Source organism: Nicotiana sylvestris, chromosome 3, assembly GCF_000393655.2.
Source record: "Nicotiana sylvestris chromosome 3, ASM39365v2, whole genome shotgun sequence".
Classification (NCBI taxonomy): domain Eukaryota; kingdom Viridiplantae; phylum Streptophyta; class Magnoliopsida; order Solanales; family Solanaceae; genus Nicotiana; species Nicotiana sylvestris.
In genome coordinates this window covers 146,591,074-146,609,955 of record NC_091059.1, presented here as the reverse complement: position 1 = coordinate 146,609,955, position 18,882 = coordinate 146,591,074, and the positions used below count along the sequence as shown (strand labels likewise).

The 18,882-nt window shown below is 35.3% G+C and overlaps 1 protein-coding gene and 1 non-coding gene across 3 annotated transcripts; both read right to left on the bottom strand.

Annotated features, from left to right (window-relative positions):
• Positions 1–1,161: 1,161 nt before the first annotated feature.
• LOC104240688 (phosphatidylinositol N-acetylglucosaminyltransferase subunit C-like) lies at positions 1,162–4,850 on the bottom strand. Of its 2 annotated transcripts, none has more exons than XM_009795562.2 (2): positions 4,651–4,850; positions 1,162–2,368 (listed from the first exon to the last, which is right to left on the bottom strand). In XM_009795562.2, the coding sequence occupies exon 2, from the start codon at positions 2,346–2,348 to the stop codon at positions 1,428–1,430; it is 921 nt and encodes a 306-aa protein (XP_009793864.2). In that variant the 5' UTR covers positions 2,349–2,368; positions 4,651–4,850; the 3' UTR covers positions 1,162–1,427. The 2 variants fall into 2 exon arrangements, with proteins under 2 accessions (XP_009793864.2, XP_009793863.2); XM_009795561.2 differs by having other exon boundaries at positions 4,655–4,850.
• A 12,959-nt stretch (positions 4,851–17,809) lies between these two features.
• On the bottom strand, positions 17,810–17,915 carry LOC138888907 (small nucleolar RNA R71). Its single transcript, XR_011406474.1, has one exon. It is a non-coding gene; the product is annotated as a small nucleolar RNA R71 (small nucleolar RNA).
• Positions 17,916–18,882: the final 967 nt, after the last annotated feature.

The window sequence follows — 18,882 nt, the reverse complement described above, 5'->3', positions numbered from 1 at the left end:
AACACCCAGTCGATTTTTGAGTAATTTTTTTTCCGATCTGACACAAAACCCAGAAGCTTTAAAGGTTTATCAATGGAGGACTCAGAATTTTTGAGCCACCAATGTTTTCAACGGTACTTACCTTCAATTATCTAGCTCAAAACTACTTTGACACAAACCCAAGGTAATAATTTATCACAAATTCGAAATGTCAAGCTCAAATTCAAGTCTCAATTCCTAATTCACAATAGCGAAGAGACAGCGAGAGAGATAAAGAAAGGGAGAAGAGAGAAGTGGGCAAATCGAGAGAGAAAGCTGAGAGAAGCAAATTATGTCTTGCTATAAAATTACAAAAGACCCCCTCACCAGTAAAGTATAGAAATTAAAAATTAGGGTATTTAAGGAAAAGACAAAATGGGTAGGGTGCTAGCATACCACCCACCTTCACGTAGTATATATATATATATATATATAGTATAAACAGTTGCATTCTGAAAAACTTTATATTATCAAGTCAGTCAAAAAGTATTTATAAGTAGCCTTTTATTAAAACAAGTTATACGCCACAAGCCAACAACATATAAAGATCAAGTAATAATATAAAAATTATTTATACTACCGATATATATAGATGAAACTTCGGTAAGGTGAATATAACTTGATACTCCATCCATTTCAAATTGAGTATTTACCGTAGAGTTCAAATACTTTAGTGCCCTTAGGCTTGAACCAGCCCTGTCTAGGACTTCCAATATAATGCCCCTTTTTGCAGTGACAACTGACTTATTAGCTTAAACCCGAAATTTTTTGGTCATGAGTAAATTTAATCCTGGTCAAAAAATCTACTTTGGCCATTTAGTAATTGTGTGATTTTACTTGATATAAAACATGATAAGTGAGATTTATTACCCTAAATTTAATTTATTGAATGACTGCAAACATATTTGTTTTACATTTGGCTTCTAATAACATTATGCCTGATGCTTTTTCTTTACTTCTGCTTTACAAGCAAAGAAGAAGAGTCTTGTTTTAGAATGAAGCATCATTAACGTTTTGATTTAATTTATTTTCTTTATGCTTGAGTATGAAGAATCAATTTCATAAATCACAATTACAAGTTAGGATTGATAAAATATAACTTTAAAGAGTAATACCGAAGTTACCGAACCACACAAACCAAAATCGAAAAGTAAAAAGTTGAAACAACCGAATTTATTTCGATACAGTATTGGTATATCACTTTTAAAATCAAAAGCCAAAAATACCGAATCAAAATATTTCAATGCCATGTCAACCCAACCAACGAACACCCCTAATAGTTACATGACTAGTTAAATCAATAATCTAAAAAAGACAACTTAATGAACTGAAAACTTACAGATGAGTTACATGTCCAAGAGTATCCAGGAGATTTGAATACAAAGGAGATGCCTAAAAATATAACCTGCTCATTCTGTAATGTTAAAACAGAGCTTAGCCTCATCCCAGGGGCCATTAATCTCAAACTTGTACTCTTGAATCCGTATCAACCAGTAGGGACAAACCAAGTTAACGAAGACAAAAATGCCCAAAAGCAAGATGAAAAGCAGCTTATGCAACTGGTAAGTGAATATTAGTGTTAGAACCAGTAACTGAAGGGAAAAGCAAATATGCAGCTTAAAAGAGCGCTTCTTGACACAATATGTGACTAAAGGAGCAAAAAGGAAAACTTGCAAGGAGAATAGCACAATAGCAAAGACATGAAGCCTCGATGGAAGGCGGGATGAAATCAAAAGTGAAGCCACGATGGACGCGTTCAGTGATATATTGCTTGTCAGGGTTGGATTTTCTAAAGCTCCAGGAGCCTTTACGGTGGACCCTGAGTAATTGTGCAGGAAGAGATGGAGAATGAGAAGGGAAGCTGTTAGCGCCCATATAGAATTCGAGCTTATGGACCTAGTAAGTGTATGATAGATAGGAGACAGCATATATAAGGCAGTTATGAAGAAGGTATTTTTTAGGAGATAATTGAGGAGGAGATTAAAGGATATCATGTCCGCAGTTAAGAGCAGAATAAAGAAACCCGAACCAAGAAGGCTGACATTCAAGAGTAAAAGATATTTTTCATTCAAGGTATTTCTGAGGGTGTAGGTCCAAACTAAAACCACAAGGGCAACAATGCAAAGATATTGTGAGATTGAAACTGCATCGAGCACCACCTTCAATAAGTCTCTTTTGACAACATTAGCATTCATGATCATTTCCTCCAGGAAGGATTCATCTGTGTGATTGTCATCAAAGCCAGGTTGCATCCCACCATAAACAACTTTTCTCCATTTTGAATGGATTGGAGAAGAGCTCCCACTGATGTTAGCCTCCATCTGTATCATACAACTTTACTCCACAGCATCTGCAAACAATTATTAAATGACAGTCAGCAACTTTTTTTTTGATGAAGTAAGGTGTTTCACCAACAGGCATCAAGAAGATGCATTACAAGAAGCATAATTACAAGCAAAAAGATTTCTTCTCAAAAAAAAAAAAAAAGACTTAAGAGAAATGTTAGCCCTAATACAGTGCGTCAGTCTAGCACAAAGCAACTAACAAAGTCCAAAAATAAATGACAGTCAGCACTCAGGGATCCTAAATCATAATCACTCTGTTATAGTTTACACAAGTTAGAGATGAAAAAAGGGAAAACACAACAAATCATGCATCTAGCTTAGGATCTGGAGCCACGTAATATTTTAATCAACGTTCGCCAATCTCCATTCACATTATTTATCACAAACACACTTATTCTAGTAACTCCACACCGCTGTATATTGAGTAATTTTCAAGCTAGGTAAACACATTGCAGACACAAAAATTCACATTGCATTTACGAAATAAAAGAAGAAACCGAGCTACAAATCTCTTTATTTTGCAATATCAAGCCTTTTCAAATCTGATAGATTAATAATTTTACGCCATCCAATTTCGTTTTACATCACTAACTCCTCTTAATTGGTAAAATGTAATCTTGATATCTTCAGCTTTTGGACCAGAGTAAAGCCTTTAAGTTTCTCTCCCAGTGTATGATATAACCTCCTTATACTCAAATGATATTTTTTTATATCAAGTCATAAGTATCAAATGGAGAGAAAAAAAAAAGTATCAAATGGACTTAAAAGTTACACATATCGCCCTTTAACCTCAAAAGAATCCCATCCTAGCCCCACAACTTGATGAGCACCTCTAGCCAACCCCAAGATAATGCTGGATTATTTGTCACTATATTTTTGAAATATCGTTGTCACTGACAACCAGAAGAAGTACACCGTACCCATATCTTATACTATTCTGATTGCACCATCAATCATTACTATTGGCAAGGAAACCACAAGCAGAAAAGAAAAGAGCAGCATAAGCTCAGATACTACTACAAAATGCTGAACTCAGGAGATATAGCTGGCAGTTTAATTTTTTCAACGTCTATCTTGAATGAGTATTGGAATGATATGGACCTCAATGGAGTGGAATTGATAAAAGATAATTCATATAGTAGACTCAACATATTTAAGCATTAAACATAGCCGAATGAAGATCTATCTTGAACGACTGATAGCATTACCAACCCAAAAAAGGGTAGAAAATTCACATAAACAGAAAATAGATAAACCATAAGTAATCATCAGAAGAAAGTTGATTGCAAAGGAGTTTTCACCGTGAAATCTGCAGCATACGAGGTTTTAACCATAAGTACACAGCAACAAGGGGCTTAGTTATGGAAGCATAATTGGAGGTTGAAGGTTCCCTTAAAGTAATTGTGTTTTGGTCAAACAGGCTGTTCCGACACATGAGAGCTTAATGAAGAGAGGAATATAATGCCTCTGTGCTCCAAATGTTTTCTGTGTGGAAAGGCCATCGAAACAAACAGTCACCTATTTCTCCATTGTCAGGTGACCAATAGATTGTGGAAACTATTCATGAGTATGAAAGCTTAAGCTGGGTAATGCCTAGTGAGACTACGGAATTGCTTTCTAGTTGGGACAATTTAGCTGAACAATAACAGAGAAAGCCGACCAGAAAGTAGCAATCACAACAAAGTGTTATAATAACAGTGAATAAACCTCTCTCCTACAGCAACCATAACAATGGTATTTATAGTTAGCGAATTATTGAGGCTCTACGTTTAACAAGGTAAGACATCCGAAAATTAAGGTCGTAGAGGTAATTTTATACTCCCTCCCTTCTGTTTTAAGTAAACCTATTTCCTTTTTGGTCCGTTCCAAAAAGAACGATCCCTTTCTAAATTTAGTAACAATTTAGCTTAAACTTACAATTCTATCCTTAATGATAATCTTTTATAACCACATAGATACTCTGGGCCCCTTTTTGACTGGTTTACGATCACAAATTCCAAAAGTATTCATTTTTTCTTAAACTTCGTGTCGAGTCAAACAAATTCACATAAACTGAAACGGAGGGAGTAATAAGTATAATAGCAAACACAAAACAAACAAAAAAATCTGATTCAGTAAATAATAAAGAGCAAGTAAAATCAGAGCAAGACTTCATGTTAGAAAGAGAAAGTTTTGAGAAGAAGAGTACAAGATCGAGATTTTGGGAAATCAAATTTAATACGCGGGAGAGTACGAATCAGTGTGAAATATATTAAAAATAATAACAGAGAAATTTCATAATTTTTACCTACTTTGTGACATCTTGAACTTGGACGGATTCTTCAAAGAAAATTCTACCCCGATCTTCGCAATTTCTCTTCAAAATCTGTTTTTGAGATTGGAAAAAGGGAAGGAAACATTCCGATTTGTGATTAGGAGGAGATTATTATGCTAGTATAAATTTGGTACATATGGATAGACGAATTAATGAAAGAAAATAAATAAAATAGAAAATGAAAGGGAAAAAGATATTAAATAAGGAAGTTTGGTCGAAAAATTGAAAGGGGAAAAGGTGTATTCGCTGGTGGCAGGAAAGGATTTGACGAGAAGGAAGATTGGTAAATTTATTTGGGGTTGAATTTGGTGAAATTTGATTTATTGGGAATTTTCGGCCAATCTCATGATAGAAATTAGCGACAAGAGCATTTTGCTTAGAGATTTTTACACAACAACAGCAACAACAACGACCCAGTATAATCTCACAAGTGGGGTCTGTGGAGGGTAATATGTACGCAGACCTTACCCCTACCCCGAAGGGTAGAGAGGCTGTTTCCAGGAGACCCTCGGCTCAAAAAAAGCAACAGAAGACGATATATTAGTACCATAAAAATACATAATAAAATAACACATTTATAAGAGATATGAAATACAGAATATGAAACGCGAAATAGATGGCTGGTATAGTAAAAACTAGCAGGTAAGCCCTGCATCAATAGACGACCAATGACCTTCTTAGTCTATCTCCTAACTGGTTAGTCTCACTCTATTGTGCTGTAGAAATATTCACAACTTTCCTCTAACCTACAACCTTAATGCTCGACCTCCATAATTCCCTGTCAAGGGTCATGTCCTCAGTAATCCTAAGTCGCGCTATGTCCTGTCTGATCACCTCTCCCCAATACTTTTTAGGTCGTCCTCTACCTCTCTGCGTGCCCACTACAGCCAGTCGCTCACACATCCTCACCGGTGCATCAGTGCTCCTCCTCTGAATGTGCCCGAACCATCTGAGTCTTACTTCCCACATCTTGTCCTCCATGGGGGCCACCGCCACCTTCTCTCGAATATCTTCATTCCTAATCTTATCCATCCTTGTATGCTCGCACATCCACCTCAACATCCTCATCTCTGCTACTTTCATCTTCTGGATGTGTGAGTTCTTTACCGGCCAACATTCAGTTCCATATAACATGGCAGGCCTAACCACTGCTCTATAAAACTTACCTTTTAGTAACGGTGGCACTTTCTTGTCACACAAGACTCCCGACGCTAACCTCCACTTCATCCACCCCACCCCTATACGGTGTGTGACATCCTCGTCAATCTCCCCGATCCCCTGAATAACCGATCCAAGGTACTTGAAACTACCCCTCTTGGGAATGACTTGAGAGTCAAGCCTCACTTCAACTCCCGCTTCCGTCGGCTCAACTCCAAATTTGCACTCGAGGTATTCCGTCTTCGTCCTGCTCAACTTGAAACCTTTAGACTCAAGAGCATGTCTCCAAATCTCTAGCCTCTCGTTGACGCCGCCTCGTGTCTCGTCAATTAGAATAATGTCATCAGCAAATAGCATGCACCATGGCACCTCCCCTTGAATATGATGAGTCAGTGCATCCATCACCAGGGAAAATAGGAATGGGCTGAGCGCAGACCCTTGGTGCAACCCCGTAATAACTGGAAAGTGTTTAGAGTCGCCTCCTACTGTCCTAACCCGAGTCTTAGCTCCAGCATACATGTCTTTAATCACCCTAATATAGTCAACTGGTACCCCTTTATCCTCTAAGCATCTCCATAAGACCTCCCTAGGAACCCTATCGTACGCTTTCTCCAGATCAATAAACACCATGTGGAGATCCTTCTTCCTATCCCTGTACTGTTCCACCATCCTCCTAATAAGGTGGATAGCTTCTGTGGTAGATCGCCCCGGCATGAACCCGAACTGGTTGTCTGAAATAGACACCGTCCTTCGCACTCTCATTTCTACCACTCTCTCCCAAACTTTCATGGTATGACTTAGTAATTTGATGCCCCTATAGTTGTTACAGCTCTGGACATCACCTTTGTTCTTATACAACGGGACCATTGTACTCCACCTCCACTCTTCAGGCATCCTATTAGTCTTGAATATAACACTAAACAATGCAGTAAGCCATTCCAAGCCTGCTCTACCCACACACCTCCACAGTTCAACCGGAATTTCGTCTGGCCCGGTAGCTCTGCCCCTTCTCATCTTACGCATTGCCTCCATGACTTCATCGATCTCAATGTCCCTACAATTACTTAATTCATGGTGACTGTCGGCATTCCTCAATTCCCCAAGTATAATATCTTGATCCCCTTCTTCACTTAAAAGTTTATGAAAGTAGGTCTGCCACCTCCTCTTAATCTGGCCATCTCCCATCAAAACTTTGCCGTCATCATCTTTTATGCACCTCACTTGGTCCAGATTAAGATTGCTTAGAGATTTTTACATTCCTATAAAACTATCTTCCACTCCCCAAGTTTCTCTCTCCACATCCGACTCACTCGCGCACATATCTTGCACAAGAGAACAACAATTTCACAATTGATAGCCATTAAAAAGCTTTGAAACTTTGAATTCGAATTTGGGTTTTCAAGAAATATTATTTGTTTGAATTGGATGTTGTTGCAAAGAATTGAGAATTCCCTCTACGTCTCTCTATCTCTCAATTCCTAATTTCAGTAGTGTAAAGAGAGCAACAATTCCACCATTGACAGCCATTAAAAAGCTTTGAAGCTTTGAATTCGAATTTGGGTTTTCAAAAACCATTATTTGTGTGGATTGTGTGTTGTTGCAAACAATTGAAAATATGGTTTGGAGTTTATATCGTAATTTTGAAGGTGTTTTGGTGAAGATAAGACTTGATTTTGGCTGAATTTCAGATTGAAACTCGAAGAAAAGAAGACATGACATACATTATGCTGCATAAATTGTAGTAAAGTTGTAGTAAAATTGTAGAAAAGTTATCTTCTGTTATTTATATAGTTTTTATTTATTTAAATATTGTATGAAAGTTGAACAGTATTGTATAAAAATTGTGTGATATTGTAATTGTATATAACTAGGTAGAAATAATGTGTGAAAGTTATAGATAAGTTGTATAATATATAATTAGTTGTATAAAATTTATTTTTACTATATATATAAATCAGATATAAAATATACAAAAGACATATTGTATAAAATTTGTATAAAAAATATTTTTAAGTGGTATGATATTGTAGTTATATATAACTTGATATAAATAATGTATGAAAGTTGTAGATAAATTGAAGATAAGTTGTATAATGGAAAAAGAAGAAGGACTATAGTTGTAGGTTGATGTCCATCATAATATAGAGTGATGTTATTATGCCATAGTATGCAGATTGATTTATCAATAATCAGTTAAACCATACATTCTTTGATCATGAATCCTGATCATAGAGATTAGAGAGCTGAACATCTAAAGGGAAATTTTAATAATAAAGGAAGAAAAATATCCTTCTGCTAATAGATTACAAGGAGTAGGGAAGGCTCAAATTGGAAGCAATGATGGCCACTGATATTCAAACTTGCACGTTGCAATTAAAATTGTGACCTCTTGATTGCCATCCATTCCAATTAGTGATTGATATAGGAAAGATTTTTTTTTCATTCCTATTGTACTGTAGGAAAAATTGATAGCAACCGAACAAGTACCATACCAATATTTTCCCCCTAACTTAATACAGTACCATAGATCTCCCTTTTACTATGAATTTTATATTGTGACACAAACTAATATGTAGGAATATTAAGAAGATTTGCAAGGAGATGACAGTTTATACTTGGTAGTACAAGAATGGAAACAGAAACACCAATCATACTCCAAATATGGAATTAATATCCACGACTACAAATTTCTCTTTGCCTCTCCCAGTTTATCGTAGGACTTTTTGCAGATTTTTCGAAAAAAATACCGAGTGAGCAGCAAGCCTCACGGGGCAATGTGGAGAAGAGGGGAGAGAGGAAGGGAGAGAGGAGAGAAAGAAGGAAAGGGTGTAACTAAATTCCTTGATTGAAGCCACAAATAATGGATTGAGAACCTTTTAAGGTGGATTGTATATATTTGGTAAACAAAATTTGTTTATGCCAGGTAATTAGCTAAACATGAATAATAAGAGTAATAAAGTTTCAAATAGTGTATAGGAATGAAAAAATCCCTTTTGCATATATAGCTATTTTTTGGGTCACCGTCCAATTTATACTCCCATCACACAAAACTTTATAAAACTTTATAAAGTAATTCAATATCTTCCGTACACGGTACAAAACTGCAACTCTAATTCAAATCGTAAAGAGTTCAAACTCTTCAAAGCAACTTCACATTTCGAATATAAAGTTATTCTATCTTTCAATTGTAATTTCGAATCTCAAGTATTTCAATTTTTCAATACAACTTCAAATTCAAAATCTGAAGTTTTGAAAGATAAACTCGTTCTTCGAATTTTAACAATCAAACATACGGTTCAACACTCAAATCTACTTCATATGGGCTTAAATTTGAAATATCATAAATAACAAAGAGTAAATGACGTTGTATGGCCGTTCAAATATTTTAATAGCCCATGTTTTCATCTTTGACCTGAAATGACCATTAGGCCCAATTCTTTTGCAAGTCACAATTCCCAATGTACTTCTATTCGCAATTCATTCTTATTTCCTACTTCTCCAGTTGTTTGTTATTCTCCACCCACTTCCATCATCCATATAATCACAATCAATCCAGCTTATCTCCACTGCCTTCCTCACACCACCAATCCAGCTTATCTCCACAATTGATCTCACTATTAGTGATGCCAAATGGGCGGGTTGGGCTGAATTTGGGCGGGTCAAGATGGATTAGGTTAATAAATGGGTCATTGCCCAACTCAACCCTTACTTGGGATAAGATGGGCTGGGTCAAGATGGGCTAAACAATGGGTCATAACCCAACCCGCCTAACTTGACCCATGTTTTAGAACCATGCTCATCTTGCATAAAAAAAGCCTTTTACCTTAAAATGTGTAAGTCGAAATTTTTTGGGGGGGTGGGGGGTGAGTGGGTGATGTGATGTAGAAAAACGAAAAAAATAGAAAATAGAAAATAAAAATAAAAAACTTAATTTTTCTTTTTGAAATACAAAAAAAAAAAACTTTTTGGGGAGGGCGGGGGGAGAGGGGATGGATGGCGCAGAAAATTAAAAATACAAAAAAAAAAAGTAAAATTGGGGCAGCTAAATAAATTTCTATATAAGTTGGGTTGAGATACCTTTTGTTTTTGGTGAGTTTCATGGGTTGTATTTGGATTGATTAATGGGTCAGAATGAGCTATAAAATATAATGGGTTAACTTGGCTCAATCCAAATTGTCCCATGAGCTAAAATGTTTGTAATCTAACCCATTAATCTTTGGGTGAGTTGGGCGGGTTAGATGGCTTTGGGCTCAAATTGTCACTCGTACTCAGTACTCACTATCATCGATTCACTATATTTTCATAAGTAAATCTTCATCTCTCTCAAAATACTCTCAAATCTCAATCCCAAAATCAAATCGAGACCAACAACCATCCATTGCGAATAGGAAATTTATAGAAATAATTTTTCTTTACCTAAAACATCTCCACCACTACCTCTAACTAATGAAAATTTTATTATCTTCCATGTTGCTTCCTTCCTTTTCTATAAAAGTCATGCAATCCTAGATCTGTAAGGAATTATAGCAAATACTTGGCTAGTGATATCTATCGGCCATGGCTGTGTGCGATCGGATAAAGACTCCGGTGACCTTCCCTTTTGCTTTCCTTTTCGACTCTAACTTTTTTGCAGCGACCTTACAAATGTTTATATAATCTACATATATGTTGTATAATAGGTGTATATATACTATTATACAATTTATATACACTATTTATACAATATATAATATCGCTAGTGGGTTGTTGGTGTTTTATGAGCCGTTTGGAGGTTGGGCTTCATGATTCTTTTGGATGAATTTATGTGCATTTCCTAAGGAGAAGTAAAAGGTGAAGTGTATTTGTGGAGATAGTTGTTGTTGTTGTCTTCTTCTTCTTCTTGAATATGAGATGTATAATTAGTGTATATCATGTACAATAAATGTATATTTAGTGTATCTTTTATGTAATATCTATGTATCCATATACTCTTTGAGTTACTTATTATACAATTTTAACTACGGGAATTTTTTCGGTCATTGGGTTATTTTTTGTGAGCAAAATAAAAGAGATGGAATTGTATATATACTATTACATTGTATAAATTTTTTATATAAAGTGTATCCTATATTTACAATTTTAACTACGGGAATTTTTTCGGTCATTGGGTTATTTTTTGTGAGCAAAATAAAAGAGATGGAATTGTATATATACTATTACATTGTATAAATTTTTTATATAAAGTGTATCCTATATTTTTTTCAGTGTACCCCTAAATCCTAATGTATCTTTAGTATATCCTAAATATTTTAGTGGGTCAGTGTGTATATATATACACTAAATTTTTTATTTCATTCTCGATGAGATAATTTATAATCACAAAAAAATTATGACTTATTCATGACCATTAATTTCAAGATCTTCTTTTCTCTTTCAAGCTTCGAAACCGGAGAAAAGAAGAAGAATAAAGAAAATTGAGCTTACATATGCCGAGTAAGAAGTCATACACGATACCACAATATTGCAGTCTCTACAGCATGTAGCGCTAGTAGTTTGATAGGTACTTAATTTGGAGACAGTACAGTTGTCACACTGTACTGTGTACATTTATTGTCCAAATTGATAGGTGGCAATTCTTAGGTGTTAGTAATCACTTTCTCTTGTCCAATAACTACAACTCTTTAATTTTCTCAACTAATTCTTCTACACCTAACAAATCGTGTACTTGCAAAAAATTTGAACCGTGAAAAAAGAGAAAGATAAGTAAAAATAGTCTGCATATGGTAAGTTTGGGTTAGCCGGTATAATTACTTTGGGGTTATGAGTTGTCTGACTAATATTTATGGCTACTGGATGCTATTTGTTTTCTCCTACCGGCTAAAAGTGAATTTCTCTCAATAACAAATCTAATCATCAAATTTTTAAAACAACAATAAATTTAATAGGCACATTTTGCAACTGAGAAGATGAAGAAGAAGGAACTCCAAACACAAAGAAAAAGAAAGCAACAGTGAAGAAGAAGATAAAAATGTACGTATTTGAAGTTACTAAAAAGTGGTATCAGTTAAATCTATATATTATTAAAAACAAAAAAAAAGCATCACGTTAAGCCAAGTGGCAACCTAGAAAAAAATTCACAAGGCATAATTAGTTAATAATGAGTTATTTAGTTAAATATTAGTTATTGGTTATTGTTTTTGAATTTAAATATCTATAAAATTCGAAAGTAAGAAAAAAATTATCAGTTAAAAATAGTTTAAGAGTAATAAAATATATATTTTCTATTATATTACAAAAAGAAAATAGCAGCCAAAAATATTAAACAAAGTAATATGCTAATAAAAATTTATATTAACTATGTAATACTAAAAATTGGATAATATAATAAAGAAATATACAAAACAAAAAATTTATTCGATGATTATATAAGTCCCTTCAATTTAATAGAGATTTTATTCATTAAAATTCAGATAATACTGTAACGACCCGACGGGTCGTTTTGAGCTCTAGTGGGTCGTTCAGCAGTCTGAGGCCATAAGCAGCTTCATTTAAGGTATTATGACTTGTACGCATAGTCGGAATTTAATTTCGGGAAGTTCAGAGTTGATTTGGAAAGAGAATTCTCATTTCGGAAGCTTAAAGTTGAAAGAATTAACTAGGATTGGATTTTGAGTAAACGACCTCGGAATCGGGATCTGAAGGTTCCAGCAGGTTCGTATGATGATTTCGGACTTGGGCGTATGCTCGGGTCTGGTTTTGGATGACCCAGGAGCATTTTGGCGCCTATTGTGGAAGTTAGCATTTTGGACTTGAAGTGAATTTCAGTATTATCGATATCCGTTTGGGATTCCAAGTCTGGGAGTAGCTCCGTATGGTGATTCTGGAGTTGGGAGCGCGATCGGAAGTGAATTCGGAGGTCCGTGGGTCATTTTGAAGTCATTTGGCTAAAGATGAAAATTTGAAGGTTTTTGAGAAGTTTGACTAGAAGTGGACTTTTTGACATCGGGGTCGGAATCTGATTCCCAAAGTTGGAGTAGGTCCGTAATGTCAAATATGACTTGTGTGCAAAATTTGAAGTCAATCGAATGTGATTTGATAGGTTTCGGCATCGAATGTAGAAGCTTAAAATTTCAAAGCTCATAAAGCTTGAATTGGGGTGTAATTCATGGTTTTAGCGTCGTTTGATATGATTTGAGGCCTTGACCAAGTCTGTAATGTGTTTTGGGACTGGTTGGTATGATTGGTTGGGGTCCCGAGGGCCTCGGGTGGATTCCGGGTGCTTAACGGATCGAATTCAGAGTTTGAAGAAGAGCTGAGTTGCTGGTTGCTGTCATAACCGCACCTGCGAGAAATGGACAGCAGGTGCGGAGCTGCAGAAGCGGCCAGAAGAGCCGCAGTTGCAGTATTGGCGGAGGAGAGCTGGGGCCGCAGATGCGGTCATTTTGCCGCAGATGCGGGACTGCACCTGCGGTGGTTGAGTCGCAGAAGCGGAAGAGGGGCAACCTGGTGAGAACTGCAGATGCAGTATTGGAACCGCACCTGCGGAACCACACCTGCGGTCTAGAGGTCGCAGGTGCGAAAAGAGCTGGAGGCAGAGGGTTATTTTAAATTCGGGATTTGGCCATTTTTCTCTCATTTTTCTCTTGGCTTGGGCACTGTTTGGAGCATTTGAAGAGGGGAATCCGTCATTCATCATGAGGTAAGTAATTTATGCTAGCTTTGAGTTTAATACATGGTTTATACATGGACTTAGACATGAAAAATTGTAGAAAACTTAGGGTTTGAGGGAAAACCTAGAAGACTAGTATTTTTGGAATTTAATCACGATTTTGGGTATGGAATTAAGAGAAAATCATATATTTGAGTTCGTAAATTTATGGGTAAACTTTATCTTCGAAAAATTTAGGAATCCGGGCACGTGGGTCCGAGGGTGTTTTTGTCAATTTTTCGATCGGGGTTGGGAATTGTTATGAATTGGATTGCATAATTAAGTAATTTAGCACATATTAATGGATTTGCATAATTATTGGCTAGTTTTTGAGCGTTGTGTATCAATTTGAGTCTTCGGAAGGGCGTGGAATGCCGGTTATGGATCTTCGGAGCGAGGTGAGTCTCCTTTCTAACCTTGTAAGAGGGAATTGTCTCCCTAGGTGATATGATTGGTTATGTTCTTCTATTTGTGAGGGCTACGTACGCACGAGGTGACGAGAGTCCGTGCGTAGCAACTATTATGTTTAAGTCCGGGTAGTCTAGGACTCAGTCTAGGACTCAAAAACATGCTATACTTGGACTATTTGTAATCTTATTGGCAGCTTGAATGGCTTAAATCACATCGAATTAGTAAATGAATTTCTAAAAAAAAAGATTTAAACTTCATTTTCTTAAATTGTTAAAAGAGAATTGGCTTTTCTTTGGATAATTGTTCCATGTTGACTTCTTGATTGACTATCTGTGTGTGTTTATTTTTGGAACGGGTCGAACGCCTCGGCAGATTAAATAGATGCATCTATGGTTCGTGTCGTTCGATCCTCGACAGTGCACAACTTAAATATTGTTGGAGCGGGCCATACGTCCTCAGCATGATATGTGCATGCTTGTATTGCTTGCCTTGAGATTATTTGGGATTGATACTTGCTCTTCCCGACTTGAGATAATTGGAAACTATTGGATTATGAATCCGGAGACTTTTAATAAAAAAAATTAACTTTCACCTGTTTATGACTTACTTGAAATTATTGTCATTCTTAATAAATCCTTGATTATTTGCATTTATAATATATCATTATTGGACCACTAGTAAGTGTCGAAGTCGACCATCTCGTCTCTACTTCTTCGAGATTAGACGGTGTACTGATTGAGTACACGTTATTTTCGTACTCATACTACACTTCTGTGCATTTTTGTTGCACATGCATATGTATCTCTAGTGTCCTACTGGGCGTAGCAGCATGGTTGATACAGAGACTTAGGTGAGCTGCACTTCTCAAGGCGACCCGCAGCCAGCAGAGTCTCTTTCAGTTATCTGTTTTTATTTCCTGTCCAATATTGTATTCCGGACGGTTGTTGCATTTTATTTCCTTCTTAGTAGATGCTCATGTACTTGTGATATCGGGTTCTGGGTTGATTATTGGGTATTTGTATTTATTTCCAAGCATTCTTTTATTTACATTGTAAATATTGTCTTTTACTAGTAATATTGAAGGAAAAATCTTAGTTTTCAAAATTGTTAAAATGAGAACTTAATCAAGTAATTTGGTTGGCTTGCCTGACAGCAGTGTCTGGCGCCATCACGATCCTTGGCGGATTTTGGGTCATGACAAATACTATTGAGAATAATAGAATAAACTTCAAAATAAAAAAAAATCAGGAGTAATAAAATATACGACAAACTATTAAACAAAGTAATATGCTAATAAAAATTTCCATTAACAATGTAATAATACTAAAAATTGGATAATATAATAAAGAAAGTACATAACAAAAAAGTTATTCGATGACTATATAAGTCCCTTTAATTTAATAGATCACTAATATTAGCACCCGCGCGGATGCGCGGATGATAAGTGCATTTTGCTAGATTTTAAATATATAATTATCCTTGTAAAATCATAAAAATTGTCAAATCTTTTCTGAATATTTAACTAAATAATGCAGGAAAGAGTGCAAGGTCTGGGAAGATTTCAAGCAAGAATACATCAGTGTAAAAAGCAAGAAGCATAACTTGTCAAGAAAAGAAAATGAAAGATATTCTGCAACAAAATTACATCCAAGAAAACCGTTTTCAATCAAAAACCGTTTCTAACAAAGCAAAACAGTTACCATCAAGTTACCTCATGGCTATAAAATGGACATTGGCAATCTCTGCAAAAGTAACTTGGGAGATTTGAAATCATTCCTCTTATAAAGTTTATTCCAGTTTTTAATCGTCTTCGTAGACCACGGTGGTGACTACACTTTCATTTCAGTTCTAAATAAATTTCAAGGTGGAAATTACTTTAGTTCCTATTTTTAATTAAATAGGCGGAATTATTCTTATTGAATATTTCTTTCTATTTTCTTATTTAATGGGCATGAATATTTTCATTAGCAGTATTAGATCTAGTATGGAGTAATTATCTTATGTTGGGAGAATGATGGATCTTGATAATTCGATATAATAGTGAAAGTTTATTTTTCAATTTCACTTGTTTGGTTTGAAACTTTCGATTTATAATTTTATCAGCTTTTATAGTTAGATGTTATTTAATTTAGTCACACCTATTCTCTTTGTACCACAAACTAACCTGTTATTCATTTTGTAATCGAGAGAGGCGGAAGATGTAATAAGGTTAATAATGGTGTTGATAGGTATTGACATTTATTTAATCACATCTATCTGTTTTGTGTTATAATTTGATTTTATACTAATTCTGAAATCGAAAGAGGCGAATAGTATGAAATTCAAGTTATAAAAAGTAAGGTAACCGAAAGGGACTTACTTTGAAAAAAGAGCATGTTTCAATTCAAACATATATTTCTGGTTCTTTAATATTACTATCTTGATAATTAATTTGCATAACCGAGAGGAGTGCTATTAATTGTTCAATTTAAGTAATCATATATAAGTGTAATCGAGAGAGGCATTTATGCATTGTATGAGAAATAGAGACTGAAAAATAAATATATGCTTTTTAATAGAATTATCAAGTGAAATCAGGATCCCAACATCTTTATCATATTTGTTAAAACCAAAAATACTTTTCTCTACGGTTTATTTGTTCATTATTTGCTTGTTAACTCTCAACTCAACCTTTTCGATTCTCTCAAATAGTAATTAAAACAAGAACAATTTGTAGAATAGAGAAACCAATCTTTGTGGTATCGATATCTTTCTATATTATAATTTGACAGAGTACGAGTTTAAATTCATATACGCTAGACGCTCGTCAAATTTTTGGCGTCGTTACCGGGGATTGGTAGACATCTACTTCAGATTAATTGTTTTGTTACTAGCTTGAGAACTTATTATTATAAATAGTATTACTATTATTATTTTCGTAGTGTCGCTATCAATTTAATAGCATTATAACTTTTAGTATTATACTTAAACTATCGTTTTTACCTATATCATAATAATACTATTTTTTTAGTAATATAACGTACTATTATTTGTTATCGTCTCTTTTATATTATATAATATCTATTGTAATTATATAGTTATACTTATAACAGTAGCATTTCTTTTCCTATAACTACCTTATTCTTTCATTGTTGTAATCGTTTGTACTATTATTATTTGTGATTACCACATGCTACTAATTAATTACTACTATTATTTTGATTTTACTTCTAATATTTCATTTCTGTACTATTTTTTTCTAGGAACTAAGTAAAACAAAAGTTTTATTTTCTTTACTTTAAGAATTTCAAGTAGTTTATGACCTGTTCTTCTACAAAACAGTTGGTAAGTTACGATCCTAAAGTTGAAAGATCTCTTCGATTGCGCAGGAAAGGACACACATCTTCTTCTCAAAACGTAACCTGCAACGAAATGGAGCATCAACTAGGTAATGACGATAACCCACAAGAAATCCCACCACAAGTCCATGTAGATGAGCAGTTTGATGAAGTGGTGCCAAGACCAGCAAATAGAATCCTAAGGGATTATGCTAGACCTAACCGCTTCAACTGTGAATCTAGTGTTAGGAAACCCCCAGTAGCAGCTAACAACTTTGAAATCAGGACTGGCCTGATTCAAACAATTCAACAATCTTGTATCTTTACAGGAGATTCAAGCGAAGATCCACATAGTCATTTGATTGATTTTTTGGAACTTGTTGAAACTGCTAAATATAATGGAGTACCTCCTGAAGCTATCAAGTTAAGGCTATTTCCTTTTTCTTTAAAAGGAGATGCCAAGACTTGGTTGCGAAGTTTGCCTCAAAGGGCTATTACCACATGGGACCAGATGACTCAGAAATATTTGAACAAATATTTTTCTCCTGCTAAAACAACAAAGTTAAGACAAGATATATCTAATTTTTTACAAACTAACACTGAGTCGGTTTATCAGACATGGGAGGATTAAAAGCAATGCTGAGAAAATGTCCACATCATGACATTCCTGAACATATGTAGTTGTATATTTTTTATCACGGGTTAAAACTCTCTTCTAGAAATGTGATTGATGCAGCTGCAGGAGGTTCCGTAATGGGTAAAACTACAGAAGAAGCATTGCAATTATTGAATGAGATTTCTGAGAATGCCATCCAATGGTCATCTGAGCGTGTAATCATCAAGAAGGCTGCTACGGTAAATCAGGTAGATGCTCTAAATACACTGACACAACAGATTGTTTCCTTGGCACAAAAGTTTGAATCTTTTCAGGTGAATACACAACAATCAAGCAAGACTGAGACTTGTGATATGTGTGGAGGAAATCATCTAAACCATGAATGCCAAGCGATCAGCCAAAGTGATGAACATGTTAATGTCATCGGTTACAAGCAGTACCCTTTTGGAAGTCCAATGGCACAAAAATATCTAGGATTTCAATGGAGCAATCCAAATGGCGCAGAGAACTCTCAAAGCTTCCAAAAGCAATAGGTACAGGGTACGTCTGGATACTAGAATCAAAATCGTGGGCAAACGAATTTCAGACCTTATCAACAAGCAGCCCCATATCAGCAAAGGCCTCAACAACTCATTCAAATCTTGATGACCTCTTGTACAAGTACATTAAGGCGACTGATGAAAAGATGGAAAGCCACAATTCAACCCTCAAAAATCTGGAAGTTCAGTTAAGCCAACTGGCAACTCTTGTGTCAGAAAAGATTCATGGTCCCTTACCAAGCAATACAGAGAAAAACCCAAAGGAACACCTTAAGGCCATCACCTTACGGTCAGGTAAGAATCTTGAGGAACCCTATGCAGACACAAAAGGCAAGAATCAAGAAGACCAACAGGTAAACATAGGTAAGAATGTTGAAACACCTCATAAACCATCTGAAGATAGAGAAATCAAGAAAAAAGAAGAAGAAAAATATTGAAATAACTCCTCTCCCTGTGACAATCCCTTTTCCACAAAAA